The sequence below is a fragment of the Nyctereutes procyonoides genome, unplaced genomic scaffold, assembly GCF_905146905.1.
Source record: "Nyctereutes procyonoides isolate TBG_1078 unplaced genomic scaffold, NYPRO_anot_genome, whole genome shotgun sequence".
In the NCBI taxonomy this organism is placed as follows: domain Eukaryota; kingdom Metazoa; phylum Chordata; class Mammalia; order Carnivora; family Canidae; genus Nyctereutes; species Nyctereutes procyonoides.
In genome coordinates, this window is record NW_026575133.1 from 56,747,410 (window position 1) to 56,767,946 (window position 20,537).

The 20,537-nt window shown below is 37.8% G+C and overlaps 1 protein-coding gene across 1 annotated transcript in view; it reads right to left on the reverse strand.

The window, feature by feature from the left end:
• KIF13B (kinesin family member 13B) overlaps nucleotides 1-20,537 on the reverse strand; it is a 198,512-nt gene that overhangs the window by 97,217 nt on the left and 80,758 nt on the right. The window contains exons 9-13 of the mRNA XM_055346192.1: nucleotides 18,308-18,420; nucleotides 16,972-17,083; nucleotides 11,872-12,084; nucleotides 9,370-9,480; nucleotides 5,468-5,602 (exon numbers count right to left, since the gene is read on the reverse strand). Coding sequence (XP_055202167.1) covers nucleotides 5,468-5,602; nucleotides 9,370-9,480; nucleotides 11,872-12,084; nucleotides 16,972-17,083; nucleotides 18,308-18,420 — 684 coding nt within the window. The remainder of the gene's footprint in view (nucleotides 1-5,467; nucleotides 5,603-9,369; nucleotides 9,481-11,871; nucleotides 12,085-16,971; nucleotides 17,084-18,307; nucleotides 18,421-20,537) is intronic.

Here is a 20,537-nt window from a genome sequence, read left to right on the forward strand (position 1 = left end):
ATGATACATGGTAGATGCTAAGTATTTGTTGATAGACTGAATTAAAACTTATTAGAGACAAGTATTAACACAAACATGCAAAGGTCTAATCGAAATTCTAGAAGGAAAACTTCATTTTCTCAACAAATATTATTCTGAACACCTATTATGAGCTGGGCACTGAGTCACTGGAAACAAAAGAGAGACAAAGTCCCAATTTTGTGGTGCTTACAATCTCGGTGACAAATCTCTCATTTGAGGTTATAATCTATTCTAATTTGGATGATGATTCACTGGAATCTCAAACATTAAGCTCTAAAAGCTCAATCTGCCAAAGCCTTACAGTTTAATATTTAAACAAGTTAGACAAAAAGCTTTTTGATAAGTTCCTCCTATTGTGCTCTAAACCCTGCAATAAAAATACTAATGAGGGAAAAAATAAACTTATCATGGATTGGCACAGGAGTTTATCTAATGAATAAATGTTATGAAAGTACAAGGTAATCAAAAATAAGATAAAGTTAATCAAGGGTGGCTTTTTGGTCTCTATGTGATATATGGATATAAGGATTCTTTTTTTTTTTTTTTAAGATTTGTTTACTTTAGAGAGAAAGAGTCCCAAGTGGACTCTGAGCCAAGCACAGAGCCCGATGTACAGCTTGATCCCACAGCCCTGAGATCATGACCTACACCAAAACCAAGAGCTGGAGGCCCAACCAACTGCACCACCCAGGCATCCCTGGATATGATAATTCTTAAAGTATACTAATTTTAGAGAAAACTTTAACAAATATAAAACACCAGATTTAAAAATCTCAGAAATAATGAAAAGCTAGAAATGGCTTTTTAACCTTTCTTTAATCCACTTAAATTTAATTTCATTGGAGATGATGAACTCTTCTATCAATTTACTAAGTACTTTTATACTTTTATAAATCAACCATTTATGTTGCTCTTTTGAGAATCTCCCTCTGATCAACTAAGTCCTAAAAGAAAGAAAGACAGAGAGAGGGGCACGGGGAAGGGAAAGGAGGGAGGAAAGAAAGGAAAATAAAGAGATAGGACTGGTCCACAGTGACATATTTCACAGGGCAAGCTTTTCCAAGCCTGCAAGAAGGAAAAGGTGCATGTCAGTAAAGCCAGTGAGGTCCCTCAGCCTTATCAGTATTCTCAGATAATTTCTGAAGGAAAAGGTAAGCGAGTACCAGGGACACTAAGCAGAAAAGTACTTGTTATTCTTCACATATCTAAATAATAATTTTTTTTTAAAATTCATGACAGTCACACAGAAAGAGAGAGAGAGGCAGAAACACAGGCAGAGGGAGAAGCAGGCTCCATGCACCGGGAGCCCGACGCGGGACTCGATCCCAGGTCTCCAGGACCGCGCCCTGGGCCAAAGGCAGGCTCCAAACCGCTGTGCCACCCAGGGATCCCCTCAAAATTCTTTAATAAAGAAATCACACTGGCTTAACAGAACCAAGACTCTGAGGACAGCTTTTCTGGAATGGTGGTGAAAAAGGCAAGAAGGTATCTTTCCATCTCTTATAAATTCAAGTTGCCAACCCAAAAACTCTTAATGTGGCATAACTGTGTCTTGCTTCTCTTGGGGTCCTCAAAACCTACGCGTAGCTCCACAAACACTGAATGGCTGGTGCCATTGCCAGGATCACCTCAATCAGTGACTGAATACTAACAAGGATGACACCAGGCAGTTTACCTTCAATGAGAGATATGCTATTGGATCAACATGTGTTTTAAAGCTACTGCTGAATCACTTATCAAGGTATGAATCCTGGGACTCCTGGTGGCTCAGTGTTTGAACATCTGCCTTTGGCTCAGGTCGTGATCCTGGAGTCCTGGGATTGAGTCCCCGTGAGGAGCCTACTTCTCCCTCTGCCTATGCCTCTGCCTCTCTCTCTCTCTCTCTCTCTGTTTACTCATGAATAAATAAAATCTTTTTTTTTTTAAGGTATGAATCCTTCTTGAGTATGTACATGTATAATTTGCCTCAAATCCTTCAGAATCAGCCTAGTTTCCCAGGCCATTAATAGCTGACTCATGAAAAGAGCAGATTCAGAATTGCATAACCAAAGAGCCCTCATGAAAGATTTGGTGGATAATTCTGAGGCATGCTTAAAATCAATCCTACTTTGATCCTATTTCTGTAACAAAAAAATATGTAGCAGTATAAGTCTATAGATACAGAAAAGATCCAGAGGATATGGATAAAACTATTAAATATTAACTGTGGTCATCTCTGCATGTTGGAATCTGGGCATGAATCCCCCCTCTTTTTCTAATATGTGTTTATAAAACTCTTTAGAAAACAAAGTGTATTACGAGCATAATGTTTTTAAGGTAGGGGAAGCAGTTCTTCCCTCTAGAAGCCCAGCCAGTGCTGGTATAAGTCTCCAAGGCTATCTCAGAATCATAGGCAGTCCTTGCTTTGCATAAGAACACAGGATTATAAAAATAACTTAAAAAAATAACTTTGCAAGGAGATCTTAATATTCAACGGGGAAAGGATGCCTGAATGGCTCAGTGGTTGAGCATTCTGCCTTTGGCTCAGGACGTGATCCCGGGGTCCTGGGATGGAGTCCTGCATCGGGCTCTCCACAGGGAGCCTGCTTCTTCTCCCTCTGTGTATATCTCATGAATAAATACATAAGATCTTTAAAAATCATCATCATCATCATCATCATCATCAATGGGGAAAACCACAATTATTCTGTGACTTTTTAAAGTGTCTGTAAAAATAATAATAATAAAATAAGCTAATTAATAAATTTTAAAAGTCTGTAAAAACATCATTAAGAATTATCTTACTGTTACAACATACAGAGAAATGAAGAAGTAGTAAAACTATTTAGAATACTGTAATTTAGAATATCAGACACATTGAAATTTAAAGCATTTCCTTTGTGTAAAACTTATCCAGAGTAGTTGAACAGTACTTGCCTTCTTCTCAATATATATATATATATATAAAATACAATATAGAGTGAGCATATTTTCTGTGCTGTGGCAAACTGTGATACTCCTTTTTAAGTGTCTACCATTTTAACCTCTGTGCTCCTGATGCTTCAAAATATTTCCAAGAGCTCCTTTAATGTGAAGTGTTCTCTGGTGTCACTCCCTTTGGCATATCTTCATCCTTCTCATCACACTTTCACAATTTACATCGATAAACTCACCCTCACTAAATTTCTCTGGCTGCATACATAGAATTTCACGAACAGCACTGGCATCAACATTATTTACTAAATTGTGGTAACTGGAATTTGTGTGTGTTGGAACCATGCAACACGAGGACTGCCCATGCATGCAAATTATATGCAAAATTATCTTGTGAGTTATGTTCCATCTATGGTTTGGCCACCATACTCTGTGGCTGCCAGTTCCAGACTAAATAAATAAATAGAGGATTCTGGAAGAGAATCTTACCACTTGGAACTAGAAAGAACATTAGAGGTGATTTAATCCAGTGCCCTCATTTTATAGATGGGGTGCTGAAAATCACCCAGGGATGTGAAGTCATCTGCCCAGCATCTAAATTGATTTCAGAATTCGAAGGCAAGAAATAAAAAAAAAAATGCTCAGCCTCCAAATTCCTCCTTCCCACATCATGGTATCACTTTACTGAAGCAAAAAACTGTTCTTGGACTGAGATCATCCTTCTGAATGTGCTTGGTCATGAATATGCTTTTGTCGTGGGGTTAGCTTGCGCAGTGAAGAAATCAACACTGCCTCAAACTCTGCCAAAACAGGGTTGACCACACAGTCTGAAACAGAATCCCGACACCTCCACACAAGATGACCAGAAATATTCTGACTACTTTCCAAAAGTCTTTAAATAGTTTCTTTGTTTGATTTTTTTAGTTAAGGAACAGATATGAATCAGGTTTTTCTCTTGTTGGGCGTATGTGTTTGTGTGCTCTAATTTGAACTTCATCACATCAGAATGAAAAAGAATTCAGAGTCCTGGGAAATAAACAGGGCAGACTATTTGAGTCTTAACTATATACAGCACCTCTCCTAAAGCATTTGGATATCTATAGCTGAAACTCTAACACAAAATGCTACCATCATCATTAAGAAACACAGAATGTGATGTAATCATTTACCCTTTTTTCAATAGACAAGGATAATATATGGTGCCACACAGAGTATCAAATATGAAATATGGAATATTTATATAGTGCTTCTGTTTATAAAGTACTTGTATATATCAAATCTCATTTAACCCTCACAGGAACCTTTGAGGTAGCCAGACAAAGCATCCATTTATACAGGAGGAATGTATAGACTGAAGGGGGCAAAAGACTTGAGATTACACATTTGTTAAGCAGTACCCCAGACAAAAACATCAGTCATCTCCCAGCTACTCTAATGTTGCTCCCATTCGAGCACAATACCTGAAAGTGCACACATGCTGTATGTATCAAAAACACAATTTAATTCATAGCGTAATAAAACATGGTATCAGACGCTCATTAATAATGGGGCTTCAGCAAAATAACACAAACCTAATTATGACACGGTATCTTTGATAAAAACTGGGAACTAGCCAATGTGTTGTGAATTCTTTAGTCTCTTTAGAAATGAAGCCACAGTTTTGTTTTATTTTTTATTTTAAAGCAGTTTCTAAGTTCACAAGCTCATTATCTTTAACTTCCTAGTCACCTTAGTTAAACTTACATATATAGTGACTATTTTGTAAGGGGGGGGGGGACTTCCTCCCCGTGTTTACTAACCACATGCCAGAATCACGTAGTCCCTTATTTAATTCACTTATGCTCTGGCCATGACAAAGCAATTTTATGAGCTCCTAATAATTTATGTAGTGTTTCAGGATTCCCACTTATTCTGAAGTTGTCTCTTGTCTCCCTGAGATATCTCACAATTTACAGATTCAACATCCATCACTACTTGGGGTTTTTTCTGTTTCATACTCTGATCCCCTCAATCTTTTAGTGACTGATTTTTTTATAAGTTGATAATCCAAACTTTTAAATTTTCCTAAATTACTGGAAACATAAAATTCATAATAAGTGGCCTCACAACATAACTTTCTTTAAACATTCCTCTTGCAATCTAACCATTTACAAAAAATGTGCTTCATATATACCATGAAAGCTTTAGTCTACTAATAAATCATTTAGTTTTAAAAGCCATTCTTTAAGTTTTAAAGTCATCTCTTTAACTCCCCAGTATAATTCATAGTCGATAATAGTAGCTAAACTACTTAATTTCTTGGAAATAATATCAGAATATTATTTTTTATATTACTAGGTTGAATTAAATCACTCAAAGACTAAAAAGGGAAACTAATCCCAGAAACTCAAGATTTTTCTATACTCCAGCTTATTCAAATAATAACAATTTGCTAATTCATTATTTTGGAACAAGCATGGTTCTCCAAGTTTAAAAAAAATACTATGAAAAATTGTTCTGTATTATGGCAGGAAATAGTAGCAAAGCACCTCACCTTTAAATAGTAAACCAGAAGTTCATTCAGAGCAGGATCAGCATTCAGATTAACAAGGAAGCATTTATCATCCCCAACTTTAATCCCAGAAGATTGAAGAGATATTCCAAGACTCTCAAGCTGTTTCTGTCGCTCCTATAAATGTATTAGAGAAGTATTAATTCTATAGCTATTGACACAGCAAGATATAAAAGATCTTATATTGGAATAATTACTAAATAACTTTATGATTCAAATATATAATCTTAGGACATAGTATTATAAATTATAGCACTTCTTCTCTTCCTAAACTTCTCTTTCTAAATAAATATGTAATAAATATGTTATTTTATTTTGTTAATTAAAACTTTATTTAGAGAAATAAAGCCATTACCAATAGCAACCAAGTATACCACGGAGTTCTTAATTTTCAAACTTGAAAATATCTAACATCTTGAATTCATCTTTCTCATTTAATTCTGTACATACACATTTTACCAACTGTGAATCTTTCCAAAAGGCCAAATTTTCAATACAATCTCTTGCTAGCCTCAGTGACTCCCCAACCAGGATAAAGGCCAAACTCCCTCAACAAAGTCCACAAGGCCCTTTGATCTGTTTCCTCTGTCTTCATGTTTTATCACTCCTACTCTCAGAGTCTGTGCTATAGTTATATGGAACTCTTCCAGGTCCCTGAAAGAATGTTCTCCTTAGCTTAAGAGATTTTACACCTGTTTCTTCTATCTGAAGCCTACTTGTTCTCATACTTGGTAACTCATACTTGTTTACTTGATCATTTCTCAATGAGGGCATGGATCCTATCTATCCACCATGAATTCCTAGCACCTAGCACAGTACATAACACACAGTGAGCGCTCAAAACATCAGTCTTTTGATTGTTCCAAAATAAAACTTGCATACGCATTCAAGTACTATTTTCATAAGAATATGAACCTTTCCTTTTTGTGCCTACCTGTCTCTGAATCCACACAACATACAAATGTATGCATAAAAGGGGATACTCTTGATTCCTGCAATAAGGTATGTGAATTGGGGAAGAGCAGGGTATCTTTGACTATATATAAATAGCAAGTGGTAATGAGTCACAGGCACCAAAAGCCTTTGATGTGAGGAAAGACAAGACAAACTAAGTCATTTAACTGGAGCCACATAGTAAGTTTGCAGTATAATTAAATCACAGCCTGAGGATTTTTCTATTTTTAGGGACACCATTCCAAAGCTATCTGACCATGGACCATTTTTCTTCCCCAAAGACTTATTAACAAGTGGTGGCTATATTGCCAGAAATACATTTTAGGAAATGCTAGTCTCTTTAAAAAAAAAAAAAAAAAAAAAAAAAGGTCAATGACCAAGAGACCAGGTCTTTTCCCAAGAGAGAGAAGCAAGTTCAGTACCAGGAAAGCCTGGGGGCTTGGAAAGATAAGGTGTTAAATGAAGTGTTGGATAAAATCAGGCCCAGTCCTCAAAAGGGACATCTGACAGAGGAAGAGAAGTTAGGTAAGAAAAGATTCACCAGCATGAGCACTCCAATTTCACTTAAACCTACCCTGCTTGTATCAGCACAGCAACTCAAATACAATAGCACTTCAAAGTCAATGTTTTTTTTTTTTTTTTTGGAGTAGCTCAAAAAGGCTCACACAAATTAGCTCTACACTGGATAATTAGTAAAATGACTTATAATCTAAGAAAAACAAAAAGTGAGATATAAAATAAGAAATAAAATTCATGTACTGGGATATTCTCTTGAGATTTGAAGGATATGGATTAAAATAACCTAGTTTACGGATACAGATAAGGCAAGATTGGATCATATCCTGATTTTCAATGAAACTGGGTGATGGTACATGTGGATTCATTATACTCTCCTCTTGTTTTTATCTATTTTGAAAATGATCATAATAGGGCAGCCTAGGTAGCTCAGTGGTTTAGTGCCACCTTCAGCCCAGGGCGTGATCCTGGAGACCCGGGATCCAGTCCCACATTGGGCTCCCTGCAGGGAGCCTGCTTCTCCCTCTGCCTATGTCTCTGCCTCTGTCTCTGTGTCTCTCATGAATAAATAAAATCTGTAAAAAAAAAAAAAAAAAAGAGAAAGAAAGAAAGAAAAGGATCATAATAAAAAATATTTAAAAATTAGCCTGCACTAATATAATATAACACCTACTTTAAGCTACTTAATAGTAGTAACATCCTACAACACTTGATGTATAGGTCGATTCTGGACAGCACATTTGAGGATGGAACCTTCTGGGTGACAAAAGAAGTAGCAAGTTCTGTGTATTTACTAATATGAGGAACAGTTGAAAACACTATTTTGTATGTATTTTGTATGTTCTATGTATTTACTAATATGAGGAACAGTTGAAAACACTATTTTGAAAAAAATAAGATTTTTTTACTTAGGGGGATCCCTGGGTGGCTCAGCAGTTTAGCGCCTGCCTTTGGTACAGGGTGTGATCCTGGAGTCCCCGGATCGAGTCCCGCGTCGGGGTCCCGGCATGGAGCCTGCTTATCCCTCTGCCTGTGTCTCTGCCTCTCTCTCTATATATATCATAAATAATAAAAAAAAAATCTTAAAAAAATTTTTTTATTTATTAACTTGAGAGAGAGAGAGAGCACAAGCAGGCAGAAGGGCAGAGGCAGAAGCAGGCTCCCAACTAAGCTGAGAGCCCAACATGGGGCTTGATCTCAGGACCATGAGATCACGACCTGAGCCGAAGGCAGACACTTAACCATCTGAGCCACGGAGGTGCCTCCTAGAGATTTTTAACTTTAGAAAAGGAGGGGAAGAAGCAGAAGTTACCTTAAATATCCAGGTAATAACTGTCCCTGTATTGTAGGGTTGATGGGGGGGGATTAAATAAAATATTGTAATTTAAAAGGGCTTCACATAGGGCCCAACACAGTATACTCAATAAATATTTGCTATTATTATTATTACTCTTAGTTACTCTATATATGTGGGGCACTCATTCTCTCAGCTTTGGAAGATCAAACTAAGGACCATGAGCAGAAATGAAAGAATAAAAGATTTTGATTAAGTAGCTAGTATTAGTCGTCAGAGCTGTCCAATCATGAAAAGGCTGCTTGAGGGGGTACTGCTTCCACATTGCTACATATATTTCTAAAACAGAGGCTGAATACTCATCTAACAGGAAAGCACGGAGTAAAGTCTTTCACTAAGTATACAACTGGACATTTAGGATTCTTTTCAAATGCTAATGTTCCCACCCTAAAATTTCACAACTCTACCTGTTTTAAGTATTCTTATTTTTAAGATTTTATTTATTTCTTTGATAGAGGGAGAAAGTGCACAAGCAGGAGGAGTGGCAGGCAGAGTGAGAGGGAGAAGCAGACTCCCCGTTGAGCAGGGAGCCCAATGCAGGACTCCATCCCAGGATCCTGGGATCATGACCTCAGCCAAAGGCAGACACTTAACAACTGAGCCACCCAGGTGCCCCTGTATTAAGTATTTTTAACATGAGACACAGCTCAGATTTAGGTATTTCATATTACTTTTACTGAGTTGTCATAACAAAGCCAGAGGCTAATATCTTAATTACCACTACCAATTTTGTAGTTTGGGTAAGTTCCTTAAGTCTGCAAAGCACTTAATAGAATTGGGGGGTTCAGAGTCAGAGGCTACAAAGTAGTTACTTCCTTTAAAAAATGTTGATGACCTTGAAACTATTTCTTACATAATGAACTATTAATTGTAATTATGTCTTCTTTATCCTCCAAATTACCTTTGTAAAAGTACAGACTCTTGGATCTAGGTTCTTATTAATGGTGCTAAATTTGCCATCTTCATGGCTAAAAATCAAAAAAGGACCCAGAAATGCCACCTGAGTTGCATTGCACAAACTGCCATGAGCTTTCTCTCGCTTTAATCAGGAGGCACGAACCTGTGCAATCTCCTCGGTTTTCCTTAGTTTCTCCTCCCAGGTCACAGTCATTTCCTGGATTAGTTTCTCTGATTCTTCCAGCCGGTCCTTTAGTTCTGGAGATTTCATTGCCTACAAGCAAAAAATATGTTACATGAAATGTCTGTACCAGACCCTGAAGAAAGCATTAACTAAATCCAGAACGAAAAAGTAACAATCTGCCTCCTCGCAGCTCTACAGTTCACTGAGATCTCCGATCTACCTAACACAGAACAATGAATGCCACTGGTGCACAGCATCCAGACTGGATTCATCCCATGAGCTCATTCAGTTACCTATGGTGGGCTTGAAAGGAAGACTTCACTGCTTTCCTCCAACCTACTGTTACTGTGAAGATCTAATTTCATTTAGCTTGAACAGAAAGTTCAAGTTCTCAAGGGCTTATTTTTAAATCTCAAAAGGTCGTATATCTAGACTCAGATGTGGGATTCATTCTAATCTTTACTGATGACTTCAGGTATTGATTCTGGTTTACCAACTTACTACCAGAAAACAGGTTATAAGAAAGAAAAGGACTATGGTCCTGACCCCAAGAAACAGTTCCATGGTGTTGTGAAATCGTGAGTAAAGAATATTAATTAAACTAGAAATCCTGAAACTGATATTTCACCTTTGAAAAGAGAATGAGAATTCTGTTGTAGGTTAGAACTGTATAGGTTTCAAATTCAATAATGGAACATAAACACCTTACATTACAGAATGTACAAAGGGTAGTGGAAATAGGGTACCTCTCAATAAATGGGTATTTCTTTTTTTTTTAAAGATTTATTTATTTGAGAGAAAGAGAGCATAAGCATGAGGCGCAGAGAATCTCAAGCAGACTCCTCACTGAGCACAGACCTCTACAAGGCAGTGCTCAATCCCATGACCCTGAGATCATGACCTGAGCTGAAACCAAGAGTCAGCCACTTACCTAACTGTGCCAGCCAGGCACCCCTAAATAGATAGGTAATTTTGCTTTATTTTTTCTAGGGCCTGGCATCATCCACAGGGCAAGATGGCCACGACAGGGATGACCCTGCCCCGGAGGGGATGGGGCACTAGACCAGACACACCGCAGCCTTTCCCAAAGGCCATGTGGTCCAAGGACGTGAGCTCATAGCCCAGTCCACAGGTGGCTGTGGGGCCATCCCAGCAATGTCTTGGCCCTGACAAGGAGTCCCAGCATTTTGCAGCCCTGACCTGGACTGCAGTGTACGCATCCTGACGGAGGCACGTAGCCAGTCAGCTGAGCAGAGGCTCCTATGCAGGCAGAGAAGCGGTCAGTGAGCACCTCAAATCTACTGTGTTGGCGAGTGGAAGAGTTTGTGGTGGCAGGGGAATGTGCTCCGTGTTCTACTTTTCACGCCAAAACCACCTGAGTGTGGCTTTACAGGGTAGGTGGAGAAAAATCACATGCAGCTCCTCTAAGAGGAACGAATTCAAAAGCTACAGTTTAATTCTGATGGAACAACACTTATTCTGGAAATCTGAAGGGGCCATGGTGGGTGTGGCCCTGGTCTCGCTTTCCTTGTCGCCATTCATCAGCGATGGCTGGACAGAAAGCTCTGGAAAAGGTCCAGAAGCAAATCAAGTCCACATAGCTACCTCCCACTCTTTGATGGGCTCTAAGGGATTGTATCTCAGACACAGACAGTAGAATGAACAAACTTGTGCCCCTCCTTCTTGGGAACTTGTGGTGGCACTGCCTTCTCTGTCTCTTGTCTAGATCATTAATCAGCAAAATATAGAATAGTTTTCTTCTCTGTTATAATTTGGTTTGGTACAGACGTCCTAGTGGCAGAAATATGAGAGCAACCTTAGCCCCAGTTTACCAACTACCTATCTTCCCCTTCTTCTGCTACTTATTTAAAACTTTCAGGATATAATTTTGGGAAAACAGTTTATTCCTCAACCCAAACTTCTGTTTCCCCTCAACTGTAACCCCACAGAAAAAATAAAATTGAAGATATATAACAAAAAAGCAAAAAGAAAATTTTTTTTCTACAAACCTAATTAAGCCACAACATGGAAAAACTAATTATTAAGATATCTCAGACTTCCTTAAGATATCCATTCTGCCTTCAACCAGTGAACAAATAATACAACAAATATATGCTTGAGTCCTCTTCCAGTAACTCTCTACCATTTCCTGCACTAAAATTGCATACATTTTGTTTCAAGCATCTCCCTCCTTTATTCTGTTATACCTCTTCTTGGCTGCAGCCTTTACTATGGAAAGAAACATTTTCTCCATTCTCTTTATTCTCTCCTCCTGTTCAATCCTTTCACTGTTAAAAACTCTCTAAATTTCAACTATGACAATCTATGTGTCTTTATTATCAACCATCTCAAATTTCTCTTCCTATAGGAAACTCAAAAATTCTAAGTAGAGTACTTATCACTTAACAGCTAGTAAGGGAAGAAAATTCAAATTCTAGCTTTTCCTAGACCCAGAAAGTGTGGCTTGGCTGAGCCTTATACCTCTGCTTTGGTTAGTTGCTCTCGGAGCTTTTCTACTTCTTCCCGGAGATCCCGAATAATTCGTGCATTAGGATCTTCATTCACCACAGCATGGTTCACGATGTTCTTGGCACGATCTGCATACCGCAGAGTTGAAAGGGTTTCATCGTAGTTATCGGCTGCTGGACTGACAGTGGCCACCATGGCTGTCTTGCTGTTACCCCCAAGACTGTCCTAGATGAAGAAAGAAATTGAGTAGGATTTTTAAATTGGAAGAAAACATCATATGAGAAAGTTGAAGTCAGAAAGGGTAAAAGAGTGTTCCAAGGTCAAATACATATTTAAAAGACAAAGCTAGGACTAAACTACAGATATACTGACTCATGTCCCATGCTCTTTCTTCTCTGCCAAGCTACTTTTCTGCAGAAGGAAGATCTGGTTTTTAAGAAAAGACAGGGAAATACAGAGAAACCTACATTTATTTCAGTTTAATAACAATTGGTTCTAAGCAGACTACTCAAAAACCAATGATTTTCTTAAATGCCTAAAAATCTTCCTTAGAGAAACTGAACAATATTATTTGTTATGTGATCAAAGAGTGATTACCAATAATCTACTCCATAATGCCATATACTTGGAAGCCTAAATAAAGGCTCGGAAAGTGTTGGCTGTTACAAGCTATCAAGAACCTTATAAATTTTTCAAACATAAGGTATAATTTGTTATAAAACAAAAGTATATTGAAGGTACCTGATTTTATTCCCTCTGATAGCACTTCAAAAACTACTATAACAGGCTTATCTTCTACACAACCACTTAGACCACCCCTGTTCAGACAAGGGTGCTAAAAAAAAAGACAGTCATCTTCATTATGCTAAAACTGATAAGTATGGTGAAATGGGCATTAGAATGGGCCCCAACAAATTCAAAACACTACTTCCACTTGAGGACATTAAAAAATAACTAGACATAACTCAGAATTACAAAACTAGAAATCCAGTCCATCCTGACTCTACTTTACAATCCAAAGGCTGTATGTAATCCACCTGTGGCAAGTAGCCTCTCAGACAGCCCCCAATTATTCCTACCTCTTGGTATTCATACCTCAGTATCCCATTCCCTACCCTCGAGTGTGGGCAGGGTTTACCTGATTTACCTCTATGGAACAGAATACAGCAGAACTGATGGCATGTCACTTCTGAGATGAGATTGCAAAAAGATCATGGCTTCTATTATGGGTGTTTTCTCTTATTCTTGGGAAACCACTGTCATGAGGTGAGGTGGCCCTATGAAGAGACCTCAAGAGGGAATTTGGAAACCAATCTCCTGAAGCCTGCCAACAACCACTTAGGTAAACAGATCTAACCCTACCCAAATCTTGCACTGACCACCTCAGATAACACTTTGATTGCAGCCAGTTGAAAGATGCCAGCCAGAACCACTTGATTAGGCCACACCCAGAATCCTGACCCATGGAAACTATGAGATAATAAATGCTCGTTGTTTCTAGCTATTAAGGTTTAGGGGCAATCTGTTACACAGCAATAATAATTAATAACACACTAATAATTAATAACACACTAACATATGGTTCCAAGATGAAAAATATTACCCAAAAAAAGTGACTCAATACCCTCTTTCAGCATAGACTATCACTGAATTATAGATTCTCAAGATAATCAAACAGGCTGATATGGGGAATCACAGGTCATAAGAAAGCTAACTCTACTTCGGGCGACAGTAACAGATGTAAAATTCTTACTTTTGAAGATATAAAGTTTTTCCAATATCAATATATCTACAATCTGTTTCTGTGATCTGTGATTTATACCATCTTCGCATAAACTTGACTCAGCCCTTGCAGCTTTTTGTGAACTCAATTATTTTACTGATTAAAAAACCTGGAGGTTTGTTCTAACAGAGGTCAAATACTCTACTTAAAGATCCAGAACTCATAAACTGAACAATATTCTAATCCAATGGTATTCTTCCTTCAAGTCCAATATGATTTCTACTCTCCCACAGCTATCCTCAATTACAGAGTAACAAAGTAACACTTGGCAATGTAGAGAGAGCTCAGACCTGAGGAACAAGTACCATGACCATGACCGTGACTGGACCAGCCTTCCAAGTTATTCTGTCCTACTGTCAGAGACAAAATAATTCTCTAGGTGTTGCTAACAGTTCGATACAATCACAGACAATGTGTGTGTATGACTGACAACGTGCCAATCCACTGCTGAAAATTGGGTTTTGCACTGAAAACACTGCTTAATTATACCTTTGAAGGAAATACAGTCAAATGCATGAAAAGGAAGGAAACGTAAGTAATTTCGGCTCTAGAAAGCAGAAGCAATTTCCACTAAGTCTGTATGATTGCTTGCTTTCCTCTTCACTTCTAGACACTGATCTTACACTGTTGGTGCCCACCTTTGGCAACTTTAAGAAGAGTGTCAAGATGTACACTAATGACATTCCAATGTTATATATAAAGATCACAGGAATTACATCTCAGATTACAATTCAGTCACTAACAGCACCATAGTAGAGTGCTGCCCTTCAAGAACTACTGCACTGTTAGCCCACATGACAGCAAAGGTTAAGGGATAAAAGGGGATTTGTGACAATGACTACCAAAGGCAGTTATATTGTGCTTCAATTTGTGCAGGGAAAAGGAAACCTGGCAAACGATAAATACTTGATATATATTTTTAATACTTGATATTTTAAAAGCCCTTGCGCATAAGGAACAATATGCTTATATTCAAAAATGGCTTTGTGCCATTAGCAAGACAGAAACAGCAACAAAAGAACTGGCACTCATTCAAGGAGAAAGTATAAAGCTTCTTGTTACTCTTTAATTATTTAATTAGGCAAATCAGATGAGCTTTGTTTCCAATGTAGCAACTGCAAATTAAATGGACATAGGAAAGAAATTGAATTTTGGAAGGCAGGATTTTTTAAAGCTGAAAGAACTCTTTGAAGTCATCTAATGTAATTACTTCATTTTACAGATGAGGAAGGAACTCAGGAAGATTGACAGACGGACCAAAGATCATAAAGCTAGTTCAGAGCAGAGCTGAAAGTACTTATTCACTCAGCTCTTCATAGAGTTTACCATCTACAGGGTGACACTGGGGAGCAAATGCTATATGGCAAGAACTACAGTAGGGATAAACACAGCATGGTCATAGAAAACAGAAGCAGAAAGCCCAGTCTTGAAAGGTTAGGGATGACTTTCAGAGAAAGTGACATCTGAGACCTAAAGATGAATAAGCAGTGTCCAGATAAAGGTTAGTGGGGAGGGGAGTGGGAGGAGAGATTGAAGAGAGGAGGATGTTCCAAATAGAGTAACAGTAAAATCCTAGAAGAGTACTCATCACTTAGCTAGAACTGATCTTAGCAAGAGCAAGACGAACAATAAGACATGGGAAGGGGTCAGATTACCGAAGGCCTCATAAGTCACAAGCCATTAAAGAATCTGGACTTTATCCTAACAGCCTCTAAGAGAGTTACTCAAGAGAGTGAAGTTTAAGAAGAGTATTAATTTTAAGATATTATAACTTACTATAAAGAATGGAATGAAAAGCTCAAAGGAGATGTTTGTATGTATGTACAAACATACATTGTACACTGTATGTTAATGATAGTGGAATTAAAATTTAAAACTAGCCCCCTCCCCTAAAAACCACCAAAGTTGTGTCTTCTACTAAGCGACCTGTGCTTAGCTCATCTTTATATTCTCAACCCCTACCACAGTGAGTAGCAGGCATACAATAAATTCTTGATCAATGACAGAATAACATATTACAAAACTACCCAGGACTCATAAAATTATTTCTTCGTTAAAAAAAAATAGTAAGGGGCAGCCCTGGTGGCGCAGCGGTTTAGTACCGCCTACAGCCTGGGGTGTGATCCTGGAGACCCAGGATCGAGTCCCACGTCGGGCTCCCTGCATGGAGCCTGCTTCTCCCTCTGCCTGTGTCTCTGCCTCTCTCTCTCTCTCTCTCTCTCTCTCTCTCTCTCTCTCTCTCAAATAAATAAATAAAACATTTTAAAAAAATAGGAATAGGAACACCTGGGTGGCTCAGGGGTTGAGCGTCTGTCTGTCTTTGGCTCAGGGTGTGATCCCAGGGTTCCAGGATTGAGTCCCGCATTGGGCTACCTGTGAGGAGCCTGCTTCTCCCTCTGTCTGTGTTTCTGCCTCTCTCTCTGTCTCTCATGAATAAATACATAAAATCTTTTTAAAAAAAAGGAACAAAAGGAATATTAAGAAAAATATTTTGTTACAGGTTGGCAACTCTATACAAAGTTAAACTGTCACTGGATTTTCCATCTTCTAGCTCCCAGTCCAATATCCAATTCACCATGCCACCTCTATAGACTAAAGGGAAACTTGAAGACTGGAAGTGACCTGGAAATAGCTTCTCTCTTCACCAGACTCCTATCCTGTGTTCTTATTATCACTCTAATGGAATCACTGACTCTTGTTATAATATTTTGTGTTACATAAGACACAACTTATCTCCCTTACCAGACCCTGAGCAATCAGAGGGCAAGGAGGGTCTGACATTTCTGTACATTCTCTTCATCACACTTCATAGCTTTTGTTCTTTCTCATTTGTATTTCTCTATACATATTGAATCAATTAACAAGTGAATGACTATGTGCTCTACTCTGTATCCTTAAACAACTTATGAAGCTGAAAGTAAATTAAAATGATCATGAGTAGCCTTGACATTAAACAGAAAAACAGGTCCAAAATGTCAGTCAAACAAAAGGAGTCTGTGAGAAAGACAGAGTAGTCCAGCTGAGTCTGTAAGACAGTGGAAATCCTTTCCTATGACTCACTCAGCTATCAGATTGGCACAAGGTCCTTCTACCCCAAAATCTCAAAGGCACCTGTGTGGTTCCATGTGCCAAAATCCTGTTGCTTCCAGGTTATGGTGAATCAGATGCTTCATCTATTAAAACTATGATTATCCTATGAGAGACTGATGATTTTGAATTTGAACATTGGTAGAAGAAATGATAATCAGGAGGGATTAAAAATCTACTCTTCTCTTCCTTTCTACCAACCACCAAGAGTATGCCAGAAAGGGTGGGGGTGGAAAGCTTACTTTGAGCAGCCAAGTGAGAACTGAGTCACGATATGGAACAAATTTATTCTTGTTTTTGCCAGCACTCTGATCTGCTAGGGCTGAGATAACCAGACCGAGGGTTGTGAGGGACCTGCATGGTGCAACAAACCGGAATAATCATAAAAAACTGAGTATATCAAATGTCACATTTTCACACAAAAACTGAACACTGAGATGTACGTGCATGAAAACAGCACTGTTGTCAGCATTTCACTGCTCAGTTTAAAAACACGTAAGCTCTAAAAGCTGATATCCTTCAAATGCTACTGCAAGCAGTAAAACTGCTTAGCTCAATTACTTTTTTCCATTTTTGTAAACAGCAACATGAGCTATAAACCTTTAGGTTAAGATAAAGACACAAACATCACATATCTTTAAGAGAAGCCACAAACATAATACAATTAATTAAAACTTAGTACAAGGCAAAAACATTTGCATATATGTGTGTGTATGAGGTATCTATATATATCATATATATCTATACATGTATCATATATAATATCATACATATATGCATATCACCACTCAATAATAATAGCATAGCATCTGGATGATGATCTATGATCTCCAGTTGGTTACTTTGGTTATGTGTCTTTTTGGATTCCTGCCCACAAGGAGCTAATAATTTAGCTTTGAGATAGAAAATGTAACTATATGAAGAAATTGGTACACAAAACACTACCTTCTAAAACGCTAGCTTCTTGGTGTAAATAAGCACCACAACAGTCATACAAGGGAAAGCCCAATGTGGCTAGGACACAAATTGATGTTGGTTTGACAGTGACACCCAGGTTGAGATCAACATTTGGACTGTGACAGACTATTACCTTGGTTGTTTTCCACAGTTTAGACCAGTGGTTCTCAATTGGAACAGCTGGCAAGGCCCCGAGAGAGGTTTCCATAGTCACAACTGGGGGTGGGCAGGTACTACCGCCATCTAGTGGGTAAGACCCAGGGATCCCACTAAACATCCTATAGTATACAACAACAGCCCCTGGGACAAGGAATTACCTAGCCCCAGATCTCAATAGAGCTGCCCTTGAGAAACCTCTGACTTGACTGTGCTCATTAGCCCCATCAGGCATCTCAAAAAAACAAAACATGCTCTGGTCCATTAAAAATAATAATAAATAAAATATATATATATTTATTTATTTATTTATTTATATTTATTTATTTATGGAAAAAATTCTCAATTATTTTTTCATTATAGCCTCAATCATTCCAGAATCTTATTCTTTTAATAACCACAGAAGTTCCCCCAGTTGGCTCTTAAATTCATAAAGTAATAAAAGCAAGCTTCTGGAAAACTTACTTGTTAATGTTGCTGCCCTCCTTCAACCTGTCCCCCGCAGCTCCAGTCTTTGTTGCTCGCTCACTGCCTGCTAAATCAACCAAGCTCAGTTTGCCCACTTTCTCTCCAGATGTCTGCAAAGTAAATCAACAAGTACAAATCAACAGTTAAAGAATACAGTAAGTCCTACATCTCTACTGAATAAGCTTATTGTCTAATCCTTAATTAAAACATTATTTACTGTTATTTCAAAACTAGTTCATTCTGCTATAAAACAGTCTAAGAAGGGGCGCTTGGGTGGCTCAGTTGATGAAGGCAGCCAACTCCTGGTTTTGACTCATTATCTTGGGGTCCTGGGATCGAGCCCTGAGTCAGGCCCACACTCAGCGAGGAGTCTGCTTGTTTCCCTCTCTCTCTGCCCTATCCCTGTTCGCACATGCGAGCACTCTCTCTCCAAAATTAGTAAATCTTTAAAAAAAAAAAAAAAGCAGTATAAGAAAACTGTATGGTCTAGTGGTAGATACATCCCAAATTATACACAACTCTACTAATCCAGGTAAGAGTGAAAGTTATCCCAGAACAACAGCGCCCTCCAAAATGGGACATTTTGAAGGGAACCCAGTAAAATTTTCATGGAGAATTATATAAAAGCACTTACAAAATATAAATCTTAATATAAGACTGCTTAAAATTTCAAAATATTTACCAATAACCCTGAGAGAAAATATTTGCAATTCTTATTGGTAGAAAAAAATTAATATTTTACAAATATGACCTCTTTATAACTCAACCTTTTCTTGCATATTTCATATTATTTATATATAGTAATTCCCTTATTTCATAGTTTTAGGTATTAAATTTACATATTTTCTAGTTATTATATATACTTATTATTTCCTTTTATCAACAGTATTCTGTAATGTAATCACACACATAACATATTTTATACTTCAGCAACAATACAAGAAATGTGAGAAAGCAATGCCCAAATCTATAGACTGGATCATTTCTTAAAACTTTTCTTTAATATATATATTTATATTTATTTCCATAAATAAACATGTTGCTAACAAAAGGATATTCAGCTTCCCAACTCAAAAGTATTTTTGGTTAAAAAAATCAGTATGTTTTTTGTTCTATGCTGAAAAGGAAATAGAAAACAAAGAACTTTTTGTTGTTGCAGTAATCTTGCTGGGATGGTAAAAAAAGAAAACTATGCTTTCAGCAAATGAAAATCTTGCCAAAATATAGCATTTTGCCAGCATGATTATTTTAGCTTCTGGTATTTGAAACCAATTTGCTGGGGGGTAGGCATCATAATAAAATACGCAAATATTCACATAAAAAGTAGGAGAAAAACAAGAGAGGTTTTCAGTGCGGTAGGAGCATATACATCTCTGGCTCTGTTTACTCTTCATAATTTTCAAAACCAAATACTCAAAAAAATAATTCTACAAATCTACTAATTTTATAATACAATTTCCCCAGCATAGTTTGTTCCTTCTAATATTTAACTATTTAGCAGAAGGTAACATTTAAAAAGAATCTCTATAAATCAGCTAGAGTTAACATTAGCTTATACAGCTAGCCATCCAAGTTTAAAGCTCAAAAAATGCTGTGGCAAAGACTGAACCATCAGCATGTTTAACTTCTGTTTCACCTTCCTTTAGTTGGACAGGGTGGAACTGAAAACTATATTTCTCAGACTCCCTTGCAGCCAGAGTTCAGGATGTGACTTGGGTTCTACCAAGCAGATATACTTGCTTCAGATTTGGAAAGCAGAAACAAAGTACAGGTCATCCCTTTGGCCTATCTCGGCTTTTTTCTGCTGGAGAGCAGGATCATGAAAATATGGGGTTTTCTACAAATGTCTCAGCTTACATTCTCCAGCTTCCAGGTCACTAAGAGGCAGCTTTACTGACTCTTATGTCCTAGACCACAGCTATTAGGCAGGCCTGGAACTCACAGCTCTAGTGGTGGCCTCAGAGGTAGTACCATTCTTGGTTGAAATCTACATTGTTATTCCTAGAGATTCAGCCTCGAATCCATTCCTCCTCAGGTAACAACTCTGTAATCACCCAATCCCTCCATTAAATCCCCCTCTCTTAACCTACAGTGGCTTCTGTGTCTTGCTGAGTCCTAACTGATAATCAGTCTGGCTAGGACTTTAAGTCATCTAATACTTGAAAGGAATGGAATATGATAAATCATGATCCACTTTAGAAATATTAAAAAAAAAAAAGGTCAAGCA